The sequence below is a fragment of the Aotus nancymaae genome, unplaced genomic scaffold (genome assembly GCF_030222135.1).
Source record: "Aotus nancymaae isolate 86718 unplaced genomic scaffold, 86718_ANA_hifiasm-v0.15.2.pri h1tg000020l, whole genome shotgun sequence".
NCBI classification, from domain to species: Eukaryota; Metazoa; Chordata; class Mammalia; order Primates; family Aotidae; genus Aotus; species Aotus nancymaae.
The window spans coordinates 70203054-70218075 of record NW_026988432.1 but is presented as its reverse complement, the minus strand read 5'-3'; the positions used below and the strand labels follow the sequence as shown (position 1 = coordinate 70218075).

The following is a 15022-nucleotide window of genomic DNA, read 5'->3' as shown; positions in this document are numbered from 1 at the left end:
CACATCTAGTTGTTCTAACAATTAAATGAGATGACTCAAGTAAAGCATTTAGCAATTAATAAACACAGGACCTGGTGGAATTGTTGAGAGAAGTTCATACACACAGAAAGCTCTTTTGAACGTTGCAGAGCATGACCAAGATGCCAACTGCCAGGACTGCAGATTTCTCCTCTGTTGGTATTCTTCCAACTCCCCAGCCCCGGCTGGCTCATGGCAGCAGCTCTACCCAGGAGCAAGGACTCTGCTTTCTTCCTCCTTTTCAGCTCCAGGAGTCTCCGCCTGTGCATGGGAGTTCTTCTGTCCACATCTCCCCTCTCTAGGCTTAGTCCCACCTCCACAGAGGCTTGCTCCCAGGGGTCCTCCTCTCTCTCTAGTGCACCCACCACCTTTACTGAGCTATCCCTCTGCGGGGAGATAACCCCAGACTCGTTCTCACCCTGCTCCACAGCACCCAGCCTGCACTGGGCTGCACCCTCCTGAACCCTACAAGGGGGACACCACGCCAGGATCCTGCTGTGCCGGGCACACTCTGACTTCCCTCTCTATTCATCTCCTGCTGTGACTTTCATGTGGATTCCTCCAAACCCTTTTTTACATAATTCCAAAGGCACAACTTCTGGGGACCTGTGCCTCTGACAGCCTTCCTAGCTAGGCCCAGTCCCCACTCTCAGGGGCACATGCCACGTTCACCGTAGGCCACCTACTCTGCAAGGGAGGGTCCTTCGGGTGACTTCCTCCTGCCACCCTGACACTGCCTAACCTGACAAGTTGGTGTGAGGACAGGGCCTGGTGGAAGGAGAAGTGGCCTAAGAAATGGGAAGCACTGCTAGGGTCTGAAGATTTTGTCCTCTTCCCCTCCCCAATGTTGTATGTTGAAATCCTAACCCCTAAGTGATGAGCTTAGGAAGTGAGGCCTTTGGGAGGCATTCAGTCATGAAGGCAGAGCTCTCAGGACTGGTATTCGTGCCCATAGGAAAGAGACCTAAGAGAGCTCCCTTCCCCTTCTGCCACGTAAGTACATAGCAAGAAGGCACTGTCTGTAAGCCTGGATGCAAGCCCTCACCAGACACTGAGTTCAGCAGCACCTTGACCCTGGACTTCCCGGCCTCCAAACCTGCACATTTCAATTGTTTATAAGCCAAGATCTCATCTGTATAAGGCCATTCTTGTATTGCTATAAAGGAATACCTGAAACTGGGTAATTTATAAAGAAAAGAGGCTTAATTGGCTCTTGGTTCTGCAGGCTATATGAGGAGGCACAGTGCCGACATCTGCTTCTAGGGAGGCCTCAGGGAGCTTCCATTCATCATGAGAGGTAAAGGGGGACTGGTGTCTCATATTGGGGAGCAGAAGCAAGGAGTGAGGGGGGAGGTGCCAAACACCTCAACAACCAGACCTTGTGAGAACTCACTCACTACCTCAAGGACAGCACCAATCCATGAGGGATCCCACCCCCATGATCCAAACGCCTCCCACCTGGCCCACCTCCAGCACTGGGGCTTACATCTCAACATGAGATTTGGAGGGGACAAATTGCCAAACCATATCACAGTCTATGGCATTTTGTTATAGTAGCCCAACCAGACTAGAAACATACATCTTAGGACTTCTGCCGAAGAAGAAACAGTCATTTAAACTCTCAGGTTTCAGTTTCCTTTCCTGAGTGCAGAACTAAACTAGGTTATCTCTAAGGGACTTCCAGCTATACAACCGCTTTGTGGCCTAGCCCCTCTTGCTAAGAAAGCCTTCAATGACTTCCTTCAGGAAAGAGAATGAAATCGATCTGGCCTGACCTCCCTGGCTTTCTAGAATGTGACCCCACCTACCCTCCTAGTGATGCTGCTCCTCAAAGTCAGCCCTCACCTCCCTGCAAGCTTCCATGACCAGCTTATGTGGCATCCCTGCCGAGCCATCTCCTCACCGCACTCTGCGCCCTTCCCGTCAGGCTGCCCAGAGGAGCAGGAGTTCTCCAGACCCCGCTGGCCAGAAGCATCCAGGCTCAGGAAGATATCCCCTCTGTCCCACACACTGGCACACAGTGCGGGTATGGGCCACGCTTTTATGGGCCTTCTCAAGGACACCATTTAGCACTGGACAGAACAAAGTTGGAGGCAAAGTTTCCATCTTCCACATACTGCACCCTCCCATGTCACCCAGCCCCTGCAGCCCTGCACCTGCCCACAGAGCCCAGTTCATGCCTCTCGTACATACAATACTCAGAAAAAAATACCTTCCATGAAGTATCTCAAAGACAGGATGTTTTGCACTACTCAGGGTATAATTTTCCGCAAGTGACGACCCCAAACATGTTTTCTCTATAATACCCTCCAGCCCCCTGTCCAGACATTATCTTTCAACAACTATTTCTCCTTCAAGAGCTTCTGAAAATTAATCAGTCTTGGGAGCTTGTGTTTTTTTTGGGGAGAAGCTAACTGCACTGGCCACCAGGTCCTATCATTTCTGGTTAATGTCTCCTAACATGAGAGCAGACACTGAGCCAGAAAAGTGAGAGGAGGCAGTGGCCACTGGCTCCCGAGGCCTCATGGGACTTTAGGGGGAGGGACAGGTAGGCCTGGAAGAGCGGGGTCTCCTCCAGCCTTTTAAGGTCAGATTGGCATTTAAAATTTTGGGTTCCTGCCAACCCCTCTCACCAAGGAAGAGACAACACTTCTATCTCCAAAGGCTACATGAATGGAAGAGGGAACTCTGTTGGTAGTGTGTTCCTTTGGCTGTCCTTCCAGGAAAAGTCATATCAAGTCAAGACACAGACATACATCCCATGATGGAAGGTCCATCATTTTCCTTGATTGGCTCAGCTACCACCTTGGCCCCATGACAGAGAGACCGGCTGGGCCTGAACCCACCACCCACTCAAACCCAGACAGAGAGAACAGCTGGCACGCAAGGGCCTGCGGCGGTATACCTTACCTGGAACCCCACATGACCTTCCCCCAAGATCTAAGGATAAAAGGTCATAGTTGTAGCTCAAATTTCCTTTTCTCTGAGTTTTTAGAATAAAGCAAGTAACAGTTATCCATCACCCCTAACAATGAAGAGATAGATAAAGACGAAGGAGACAGCGCCATGGCAGAGCCATCCCCAGCAGACACCCTGGCTCAGGGGCCCTCTCCAGAACAGGTGCACGCCTGCAGAAAGGCAGGGGCCTTTCTCAAGGAGGTCGGGCAATCCAAGATTCTCCTCTCCCAAGCACACATGAGCCTGGGGGTCACTCCATTGAGTTGTCAGAGTCTCTGAAACGGGGAGATGCACTTTATGGTCCTGAGATTTTAAGTGAACAGAACCAAGAGGTGGTGAATTCTCACCTAGCATGAGTCTCCCCTTCCAGGCTCCATGGCCGGCAGCAGAAGTGTGGATGCCCACAGCCCAGCCCCCTGCCACATGTCCCTTCCCTACAGGCCATCCCAGGGAATGAACAGCTTCTGCCCTAAGTGGAGGGTCCTGGCGTGAACAGCAGGCAAAGGGTTTATGGCAAGAAGGTACCCCTCTAAGGACAACTGAACCTTCCAGAGGACCACGGCAATTTTTCTAGGAGCCATCTGGAACAAGGACAGACTCCCTTGCTGCTCATAACTGCAAACTCCTGAAATAAGATTTCTTTCTTCTCTCTCCAGCAATTGTCTACTTTGAAAATATTTCTTATCTTTGATCTCTCTTTTCTTTCTAGGAAGGAAGAAGCAAAAAATACCTTCTTTTCCTTCTGCTATTAGCTCTTGGGACAGGATAAAAATGGATGAAGGAGTGAAAAAATGATTACTGCAAAGTTGAGGTTGTTGGTTTTTTCCCATGTTAAAGCTGACATGACTGAAAGAAGCACCAGCCCAGAGGGTGAATTCAGAAATCCAGCCCTCAGAGGGTCACCCACCTCTGCAGTCCACGACCCATCTCATGGCAGCTTTAGACTTCAGCTTTATTTCTGCAATTACTCAAAGATGGTCCCTTCCAGGTTTCACTGTAGTGCCCTTTTGGATAAATTATTTCAAGACAAAGACGTGACTAGGGGCCATCAAGCTAAGAGACGAAGCAACTCCCAGCCAAACAGCAAGATGCTGCATTGCACCCCACCTTGTCGGTGGTCCCCCAGCTTCCGCCCCCCCAGTCTCCTCTTTACCACAACATCTCCTTCCCCTGACTCCCGCCACACTTACACTGAGAGTCTTCATGAGCAGAAACTCACTTCTGACGTCACATAAACTCCATCCCTGCCACTCAGAAAATAATTAGGAAGACAAGCATCGTGACTACGCAGGCATCCGAGTGCAGCCAGGCTGGCGCTGGTGAATTTTTTACCCGCTTTCCTACCGCTCTGCCAGTCGTGGAGCTGCCCGAATGAGACCCAGCTTAGAGAATTTCGCAGACATTCATAAATAGAGTAAGCAAGCCAGTGAGCCTCTAAAACCCTTGCAAATTAAGAGGCTAAATGAACAGTCAAGACCAACAGTTTCAACAAGAGCAATGCTGAGTGTGTTAATATACCTAATTAACACAGGTCACTCCACGGGCTGCGTTCTTGTCTTAACCACACAAGATGACATCCTCCTTTTCACCCCAGCCCCTCTCTGGCCTTTGAAGCCCGAGTCTGAAATATATCATCCTGCATTCTGGGCAGTACCGCCTAAATCAATAGTGTTACCATCCCACAACTGTCCTTTCACACTCTCCCTAATGCCTAATAATTGTCAAGTTAGCACTAAAATTGATCAGTAACAGAGGGCCTTTTCTCTTAGCACCCCCTCTCCCAACACGCTCCTGGCCGCCCCTCGGCCTCCTCCAAGAAGCAGGATCACATTGATTTCTATCTGATTACAGGAGAGCTTGCCCTGACTTTCCCCAGTTACTTAAGCCGGCGTCTCATTGCGTGTCCTTAGAGACCAGGGCTTCGCTCAGGCAGAGAGCGTCTAGACAGTATTCATGACCCATCTGTCTGGCACGGCCCAGCGGATGGCAAACTCTATTAGAACTGAAACCATTTTCCCTCCCCCTTCTCCCATCCCTCTTTCCCTTTGCGAAGCAGGAATCTGACACTGAAAATTACTATCATTGTTGCAATTCTCAAAATAGCACCGCCAGACTTTCATTAACATCCACGCTAGACTACTAAATATTTAAAGAAGTGGATAAATTTCATCTGAAGTGGGACAGCCCCACACACATGAAAGCAGTAACAGAATCAAAATGTAAATCTAAGAGGTTGTTTTTATCCGAGTAAATTTAGTGTCACAGCAGGAGGAAATGATGCCTAAGGTTTATTAAAATTTACCCTCCCATTTGTTCTCTGCCTTTGTTTATTTGAAAAGGCAGAATTACCGTTTAAGACCCTACACGATTTAATTGATCAGAAAACCGTCTTGGAGAAACAAAGGCAGCCAACACAAGGGGTGGGGCTGGGAGGGGAGGGTATAAGGCTGCCAGTGCCTCCCTGGGGCTCATCCCGCAGAACAATTCGGGCAGAAGTCCCTTGCCAGTGACAGCCTGCAACCTGATCCCGTGGCGAGCCCAGAGAGAGGCATATTGCCCTCCACAACTTGTTTTAAATACCACCTTGGGTCACTGTCACAGTCAGTAATTGCTTCGCCATAGATTCTTTTTTTTTTTTAAGTAAAGAAGGGGGAGGCGGAGAGCCCTGTCCAAAGCACACAGGCTGTTCTGCATAACAGCCCTATTCATTGAACATGCCCTCTACTACCGGCCTTGACAGAGGCCAGCCAGAATTAAGTCCGTGGAAACCCAGAGCCCTTCACCACTGCCTCGCTCCACGGTAACACCACAACCTGGAAGACCCCTGTCCCATCCCCCTGCAGTCAGCAACGTCAACATGGAAAGTCCAATCTGTTGAGTACCAGAGGGTCCCAGAGGCAGCCCCACTCCTTCTGGCACAGCTGGAGATGCTGAAGGGGCCAAGGCACTCAGGCAAGAGTCAGAGGGAAATTGGGGATTAGAGGCTAAAAGCCCATGTCTGGCTGAGGTGGGCTCTTGGCGCCCACAGGTGAAGCGGGGAGGGTGATGGCAGAAATAGAGCAGCCCCCATGCTGAAGCCAAGCTGCCTCTCGTCTCCCCAGGACAGCTGTCATCATCCCCATCCTCCTGACAGAACAGTGGGTCAGAGAGGACAGCTGGCTTCTGGTCATATGATTACTACCTGGACAGGACACAACCGAAGAAGGGATAGCTTATCAATTTGCAGAGGAAACGCCAAGGAATCAACAGGATCAATGATCCCTGACACACAGGGGCTTTTAGGTTAATTTTTTGTAATCTGAAAATCCATCCTGAAACCAAGAATCGTCATCTACCTACCTATTGAAAACATTCATCCTCTGTGGTCCTCCTGAATAGAAGATGGTTGGTTTGATCCCCACCACCCAAGCCCTACAAGCCTTTTAAGAACTGATGAGTAAATCCCTATCTTACTGGAAAAATACCATGGGAGGGAAAAACAGCACCTCCAAAGACAAAACCACAGCCTGAGTTCAACACCTCAGCAGCGCCACGCCCTGGCTGCGTGACTCTGAAATCACCTGACCACTCTGAGTGCTGCATTCTTATGCCCTTTCTAGGATGCTTTTGAGAGATAAATGAGATGATGCCTGTAAACAGCAGGCACTCAGCAAACCGAAGCTCCCTTCCTACCTGATTCCCATCCCCGGGAAGCAGTGGACTCTCCAACAGATAATGCTTATTGAGCCTGTACTGTAGGCCAGGTATTATTCTAATTGCCTTTCCTGTACTATTTCAGTAAATCCTCAGAACAACCCTTTAAAGAGACACCAATATTATGCTCTTTTCATAAATGAGAAAATCAAGGTACACAGAGGTTGAACAACTTGCCTACAGCTACAGGCAGTGAGTGGTGACTCCAGGTGACACACTCATGCACACATGCACCACACAGCCTCACCCTCACACAGACACACACACTCATGCACATATGCACTAGAGACTCAACCTCACACACACCCACGCATACATGCACCCACACACATAGACATGCACACACTCTCATGCACACATGCACCACACCCTCACCTGTACATATATATGCACACACACACTCATGTACAAATGCACCAGACTCACCCTCACACACATGCATGCACACACTCAGGAATACATGCACCAGAGACCCTCACACATACCACCCACACATGCACACAACCACACACTCATGTACACATGCACCACACACACCCTCACTTGCACACATATATGTACACACTCATGCACAAACGCACCACACAGACTCACCCTCACGCACATGCTCAAACACACACCACACACCTGCATACACACTCCACCCACGGCACACTCACGCACACATATATGCACACACCACACAAGTCACAAGCATGCACACGCCAAACTCACACACTCTCCAACACCCACACACTTGTGTACACAAGCACTACTCCACATTCTCACATATCCACACACATACTTGTGCACAAACACCACACACAGTCCCAGACACTCTGGCATACTCACACATCTAATGTATGCACACACAGACTCACACCCACTCACACACTTACACGTCTTTAGGGCCGGCCAGAAGCACTCCACATTTCCTCTGTGCTTGGCACAACTGGTTCTTCCTACATAGCAGATGGATATTCAGAGGCCAAAGGTCTGTCCCTCTAGGGCTACAGTACTGGGAAGCCTTGACCAGTCACAGGCACAGTAAAAGCCTATCACACTGTTGGTCCCAGAATAAATGCTTCCACCAGACTAGCTCCTTTGGTTGGTTTGGGTGTTTACAGCAGTCTAAACACTCATGGGAAGGACAGGCAATTTATGGCCACAGGCTTTATGTAGTCTCTTCCTTTGTCTTCTCATGCAGGCTGCCAGGATCACGTGGATATTTTCAACCCTCGGTTCCACTCGCAGGGTGCTAGACCATGCAAGCAAAAGCCTTTTTCATCCTCTGGTCAGGCTTGAGCTTTCTAAAATAATAATATTCATTCCTACACTCAGCAAATATTTACAGGGCCATGCCCCATATGCTACATGCACCAGGCACTGCAGCAGGCATCAAGGCTACCACAGAGACCTCGTGGGCACTGTTCACCTGGCAGCCGTGGTCATAGGGTGCTGGGAGGCAGCAGAGAAAGGATCAACAGTCTCCAGTCCAGTCAACACTCTCAGTGTCCACTATGCCCAGCTGACCTTTGAACAATTTACAGGGTGGGGCTCTGATCTCCATGCAGTGAGAAATTCCTGTATAATATTCAACTCCCCCAAAACTTAACTACTAATAGCCTACTGTTGACTGAAAGCCTTACCTATAACATAAGCAGTCGATTAACACATACTTTATATGTCACATGTATGGTATACTGTATTCTTGCAATAAAGAAAGCTAGAGAAAAGAAAATGTTGAGAAATATCATAAGGAAGAGAAGGGGAGAGGGCTTAGCTCCAGGGTTAAACACCTGGAGTTTAACCTGTTTGGAATCATTGACAATCCTCAAATCCCAGATGAGACTTGGGAGTTGGCTATCCAGGTGTGGCAGAGAGGTTCCCAAAATGTTGACTGTATGCCTCAAACATGTTTCATCAGTTCATAATAACACACAGAGGAAATCTCAGTGGTCACCTGTGCACAGTGACAGGGAACCCTCATCCTTAACTTAATGGATCTTATATGATATACATTTTGGGGTAATGATGGGGAATTTCTCTTTATAGAAGTATCTCCACTAATTACTTGAGAAAAAAGGGATAGAATTCTGTTGTGACTGTTTTGCAACCCTGAATTCCTGACGGTATCACACAAGAGACCAGTAGACACGATGCACTCCTGATGGAAGTGCTGCACTGAGGCAGTAGTTTCACACACACAGCATTCGCACCTGAGTCTCCCCAGACCTCTGCGCTACCTACCGCATGGCAGGAATGGTGTGGGACAGGGAAGAACGTTCAGTGACTCCACAGGAAAGCAGCCAGCAAAATCCAGAGGACGGAAACTGCAGAACAAACAAGCCAGACCCCTCCACCCAAAGTCACAAAAGGGAGGAGAAGGGGGAGGAGGAGGGAGGGAAATAGATATGGAGGGAGAACCTACAGAGTCAGAGATCCTTTAGGAGCCAGCGATCCACGATGCCAGGGCTTCTTTGGATCCTGGTGCAAACAAACGATAAACAGAACAAGCCAGAATGCACAATTATAAGACAACTGGAGAAATATGAACTCTAAAAGGACATTTGGTGAATATTCTCTAATATAGAGAATTATGGTTAAGGTTTACTGGAATAATTATAGGAAAAAGAAATAGAAGTGTCTGGCATTTGTGAGCCCTGGCTATGCACAGGTTTCCCACGTGGTTATGAGACTGGTCCCTAAGTCCTCAATAAACAAAATGCTTGGGAGGTGGCAAGTTGCTGGCTTAAGGTGGAAAGGAGGGCAGTCATAGCTTGGTGCCTACAGGTGACAAGTAGGGTGCCAGTCCCTTTGGGGTAAAAATGAAGAAGGTGGGAAGAACTGATTTCAGAAGTAAGATAGTCAGCTCAGGTTTTAATAAGTTGGATTTTATTTTATTTTGTTGTTATTACCTTAAATGGCAATGGGAAGAAAACGTTTGCTCCTGAAAAAGTCCTGAAGTCACAATCCTGGCTTAACTGGGTACACATTGTCAGCTCCAGTTCATTTAATTTGGGGTCAGTTTTATGAGGTCCCCATAGAGAAAGAAGCAGCTTCATCCAACCCTCCAGTAGCAGGGAGAGCTGCTTCTCTCCCTGCTTTCCCCGAATCAGATCCTCTCAGTTAGCTGGAAATTCCACTGAAGCTGAAAGGGGAAGTTGTGGCTTCTTGTTAACACTGACCTTACTCTTAAGGTCCAGCGTCGAGAATCTCTTAGCAGCGCCGGCTTTGGGGGGTCTGTGCTCACCAAGGCTTTCAGAGGACATGGCACTGCCAGGCTGCATAGGCCACTCAATTATCGCTTAAGGACAGTTGAAGGAATGCTGATGTAGCCCACCAAGATGTGGCCAAGGGGCTTTGGAAATGCAGCACCACAGGATGCGCTCGGCTGGGCAGGAATGGCGAGGTGGCAGGTCCACCAAGCAGGACGCCAGCCTCAGGCCCCATGAAGCCGGCCGGCCAGCAGGTGGCCTGTCCTGGAACCAGGGCAGGAGGTGGAGCCTTATACACCGGCTTCTCTCTCTCTGGGCCCGACCCACTTTCTCAACCGTGCTTCATGCAGGCCCCAGCCGCGGCCTTCTGTCCCAGGACAGCACCACCCTCACTGCCAACCTATGCTCACGCTCTTCTGGGCCTTGGCACTCTGTCCTCTCCTCTTGCCATTCAGCACACCTCTTCTAGAAAGCCACTGTGACCACTCACCCAACCAGGATGAATCTCTCTATCCCCCCAATGCCTGGTCCCGCTTGGCCCTCACTCCCTGGGCCCATTTTTGGTTATCTTTGACTGTGCAGGTGTAAATTCACCTTGTAACTCTCAGCACCTTGATAGCAGGGTCTGTATTTTCCTTCATTCCTCGCTTCCACAAGGCCTAGAACAATGACCAGAGAATGTACTTCATAAATAATTTTGTTTATATGAGGAATACTTTGTATAATTATTTTATTTGTGTAAATAATAAATCATTTTATTTGTGTAATTTGTATGTTTAGTGCTCAGGGGTACAATATTTTGGTAGAGCAGCCAGAGAAAAGATGTGACAAAAGCTGGCAACCTAGGCTGACAGCACATTTCCTCTTCCACAGAAAGATACAGCCAGGAAAACTCTTTCCCCAGGAGGTAATCCATGCCAGCCCAGCTTTCCACGTCCATGCAAAACCCTTTGGTCTCTCAGCAGAATAAAGCAGCCTCAGTCCAAGGATAACCTGATCATGGTGAGGGGAGATGAGAGGCAGATGAAACCCACCATGCCTCAGCCTGGGCTCCAAACACATTTTTGTTTGAAGGGAAAAGCTACTTACAGCAACTTTTAGAGCTTCTGTGATTATTAGCATTGCTGGCTTTACAAATAACAGTAATATTTTCTTGCTAACCTTAATTCATGCTGAAATTTAGCAACTATCAAATAGGAGATATGGCCAAGACATCTCAGCCATGGAGCACACTCAAAGCTAATGGCATAGACAGGAAATTCAGCTGATTCTAGCTCATTGGGAAATCTAGAAGGTTCCACCTCGCTTCCACCTCAGTGCCCTCAGATCCCAGAACACTGAGTGTATCCTCCAGGTGCGAACAAAGTAACATAGATCAAACAAGCCAATCTTGCTCCTAAGCAGGAAGAAGAATGAGGCACCACCTTTCTGGAGTGTGGCACTTCACAGACGAGAGTTTGTGGGATACTCTGATTCCATCCAGGTGAAGAGGAAGGGGACCGTACCATCAGAGCAGCATGCCATGAAAGGCAGGCTGTCCGTCCGCTGTAGGAAACGTACTGATGAAGGATCCAGTAAAAAGTGTGGTCCACTAACACCCACTGACAACTGGAGAGGCTCTAAGGCTCTTTCACAGCTATTAACAGGAAGTGAAATATCCCTGTTCACTGTACAACAGAATACAGGGAAGAAAATATATATCCACTCAATATAAGACCACTCTCTGGCCTCCTCCCCTGGGAAGCCACACACCTGGCAGAGGTGAGCTGCAGCAGAGGACAGAGAAGCCACCACCTGCCCCGGAGCTCCCAGCCACACAGAACAGTCCAGCGGTAACCCATGCTGTGAGTGTCCCCTGGTGACCACCAGGCCAGCTCCCTTAGGAGTCTGCAGAAGGGGGACGTGGGGGCAGCCACAGGCTAGGTCGCAGCCTTCCCCAGGGACAGAATAGGGAGAAGCATGCAGGGTTGCTGAGCAAGCGCACTCGTGGACACCTGTGAATTCCTGCTCCGTGTACGGAACGGTCCTGACATTACAGATGGACGATACAAAGTCACAGCAGTGCACACCCCAGGAAGGGCCACATGGGAATGGAGATGGCGACTGCAATGTGATGACACAGCCTGTGCTTCCCATGGACGTTCTTTTCTTTAGATGCTCATGTGGCAGGAAGCATGTCCATTCCACAGGGAGAGAAACTAAGCTGAAAGGAGTTCAGTCACTTCCCTAGCCAAACCTTGAACCCAGATCAATCTGAAGCCACAGCCAAAGTCCTGCCCTTTGTCATTCTGTCTCCTGGCTGGCTCTCCAGTCTTCTTAGAAGAGAGTACATTGTAAATAATATCCCATTTTAGCTGTAAAGACAGACGTTCTAGTTATATCTGAACAGTAGGGGGTCAACAGGATCGTAAGACTCCTCTGCTACGGCGAAGTTGAGCCAATGACGGATATAACTGCTGCCTTGGCTTCTAGGCAGAATTAAAGTGCTCGCATTTTCAAAAATGAGTGGAAAAGCGATCTGGAGACAGGTCTTAAAACCAGGAAAGAATACTGACAAGAAAGGGAGCGAGGGAGGAGGGAAGGGAAGGAAGGAGGGTTGAAAACAAGGAATCCCTCAGCAAAAGGGCCCAAGGGAAGAAAGGAGCTGCAGACACAGAAGAACCTGTGGAGCACCCCAGGCAAAGGCCAGGTCTCCAGAACTCTAAATCCAGTCAAGGCAGCACACACGGTCCTGATATTCTCCACACAGCTTACCATAGTGTGTCTGCTGTTAGTCAAGTCCAGAGGAAACAGGGTAAGAGCTGCCATTACTCACCTCCTTCTAAGATCCCCAGCCTGAGTTGAGGCAATCTGAGCACTTACTGCCTCAAAATCACTGCTCTAAGTGCTGTCTGTGGATTCTCCTGTGTGATGCTCCGATAACCATTCGTATGTCCCCATTGTGCAGATGAGGGCACTGAGGCCCAGGAGATGAAAATGACATTGCTCCATCCATGGGAAAGGCAGACAAGCGGGGTTCCTCAGGGCTCCCGGCTCTCTGGCATGCTGCCTGCTCGTCCTCAGGGAGGTGCTCACCCAACTCCCAGTCCCCCGTCCTGACCTGCAACCCTCCTCCCTCCTCCCGCACCCAGCCCGGTTCTGTGCACTAAGTAGGATATCCAGAGCAAGTGCCTCTGGGCCATCCCAGGCCTGCAGGGAGCCAGAGCTGTCCTGGGCCTCGGGGGAGCCGGGGCCTGTGGGCCAGATGACTCTGGGTCAGAGGCAAGCTAGATTGCACAGAGACTACCACACAAAGCACGGACCCAACACCAGGCAAGCACGCACCCAACCTGAACCTCCAAGAACTGTCTTCACAAAGATGAAGATGGGACTCAAAGAACGCTCAGTAGGAGAAAACGCAAATGGAAATACAATAGAAAAACTTGAGAAAAACTATCTGTACTATAAGACTCTCGAATTTAGCAAGCATAAATAGCAGGCTTAAAATTTGCTAGAGCACAATCATTTTTATATTGGGGACATATGTAGCTTGCCCCCCATATAAAAAGACAGTAGGAATAGGGAAAATAGTTTCTTTTTTAAAATCCCCTCCCATTTTCACATTTGCAGCACTGATATTTATGTAGTCTAGTTTCCGTAACAAAAATTTTAAAATCTGTCTCAAATATAACTCCTCAAAATAATGTCAGTAAAACTGGGGAGAGAAGCTGAATGCATCATAAAATGATGTCAGTAAGAAGGCGGTGTGAGGAGGTCGGCCCGGCCAACGCTCTTCCCAAGGTGTGTAACTGCAAAAAGATCCTCACCCTCAACCCCCTTCACTTAGCCCAGAGAAACATGGAAAACAGTAAGCCACAAGCATTCAAAGCTGCCTTCTTTCTCCTCCCTTGTCACAAAAACCATGAGATCAAAAACCAACAAACTTCAAACTCTGATTCCACTTCTTCAAATTCAAGAAATGCTCAAAGCCTCAGCCTTGGAGATTGACACATGTCAAACCTCAGTCAAGTTGTTTCCATCCAGTATCTAACAGAAAAACACATGGTCAGAACCTTTAAGGATCCCACGTAAATTCTTCTACTTTCATATCTCAGTTCCATGATTTATTATGGACCTTCCCCATATCTTTCTTTGCTTATTTAAAATTACTTCTGAAGTAATAATGTTGGTATGAAGAACACTAAATCAATATATGATTTCCTGGAATCCAGACATTGCTCAGATAAGTAGCAAAAGCCTATTTCAAAACACAGCTCCACTGACCACTTTAGAGAATAGAACGAATTTCTAACTTTTAAACATGCCATCCCTCTATCCTAAAAAAAGAAAACATTTCCTTTGTGAAAATGCAAATCTCTTTCCTTTACCAGAAAACAACCTCTTTCCCATGTCCCAGTGACCCACCTCCTAACCGTTTCAGAACCACATCAGACAGTGCCACCCCGGTGGGAGGAGAGACTTACAGTTGAAGATGCCCGGAGGCGGGTGCTCGGTCACCAGGAGACAGTTCTCTTCATCACTGTTGTCCCCACAGTCGTTCTGTTGGTTACAGACCAGCGAACCAAGATACAAGCATTTACCGCTGGTGCAGGTGAATTTGCACTCTGAAAAAGTACAATATAAAGCATGGAGCAGTCAATGCAAGCTTGGTGCTCTCGAGCTGTGACTGTTGCTGGTTTTTCTTTCCCCCATTTGCATGCCATGATTGTTTGGGAGCTCAGACTATCTGGAGAGCCCAGGGCACTAAACTCAGAGAAGGGCCATCTGGGTGAGGACCTTCCTTGTCTGAAACACACAGGATGGTGCCCTCCTGCACTCCACAGGGGCGTCAAGGCCTGCCATGCACGCCTCACCCTGCAGCACTGCCACATGAGCAGCATAGGTGCTCTCTTTCTTTCCACGACCTGCTCTGCAAAAGTCATAGCTGTGGGGCTCTATTATTCGGCTTGAAACCATCCTTGGCAGTTCTTCACACCTCTGAGAATGAGGGAGCCCATGCAGCTAGCCATGGCAGGGGGCCAGCAGAACTCAGGAGTGCTGGCTTACAGAAGGACACTCGGACATTTTATTTCCCACTTGCCACTGTCTTGTGGTGAGAATCTGGACAAAATATTTCACCTCTCTGATGTTCATTCGTCCCATGCCTAAGAAAAATC

General features: G+C 48.6%; 1 protein-coding gene across 4 annotated transcripts in view; it reads right to left on the bottom strand.

Moving 5' to 3' along the window:
• Positions 1-15022, bottom strand: part of LDLRAD4 (low density lipoprotein receptor class A domain containing 4) — a 259936-nt gene that overhangs the window by 195581 nt on the left and 49333 nt on the right. For 2 of the 4 annotated variants that reach the window (XM_064379457.1, XM_064379458.1), the window contains exon 2: positions 14330-14470. The exons of 1 other annotated variant lie outside the window; for it this stretch is intronic. In XM_064379457.1, the coding sequence (XP_064235527.1) occupies positions 14330-14470 (141 nt within the window). Of the gene's footprint in view, positions 1-10460; positions 10526-14329; positions 14471-15022 lie in introns of those variants that run through there. One more of the 4 variants, XM_064379460.1, reaches the window with a different exon arrangement.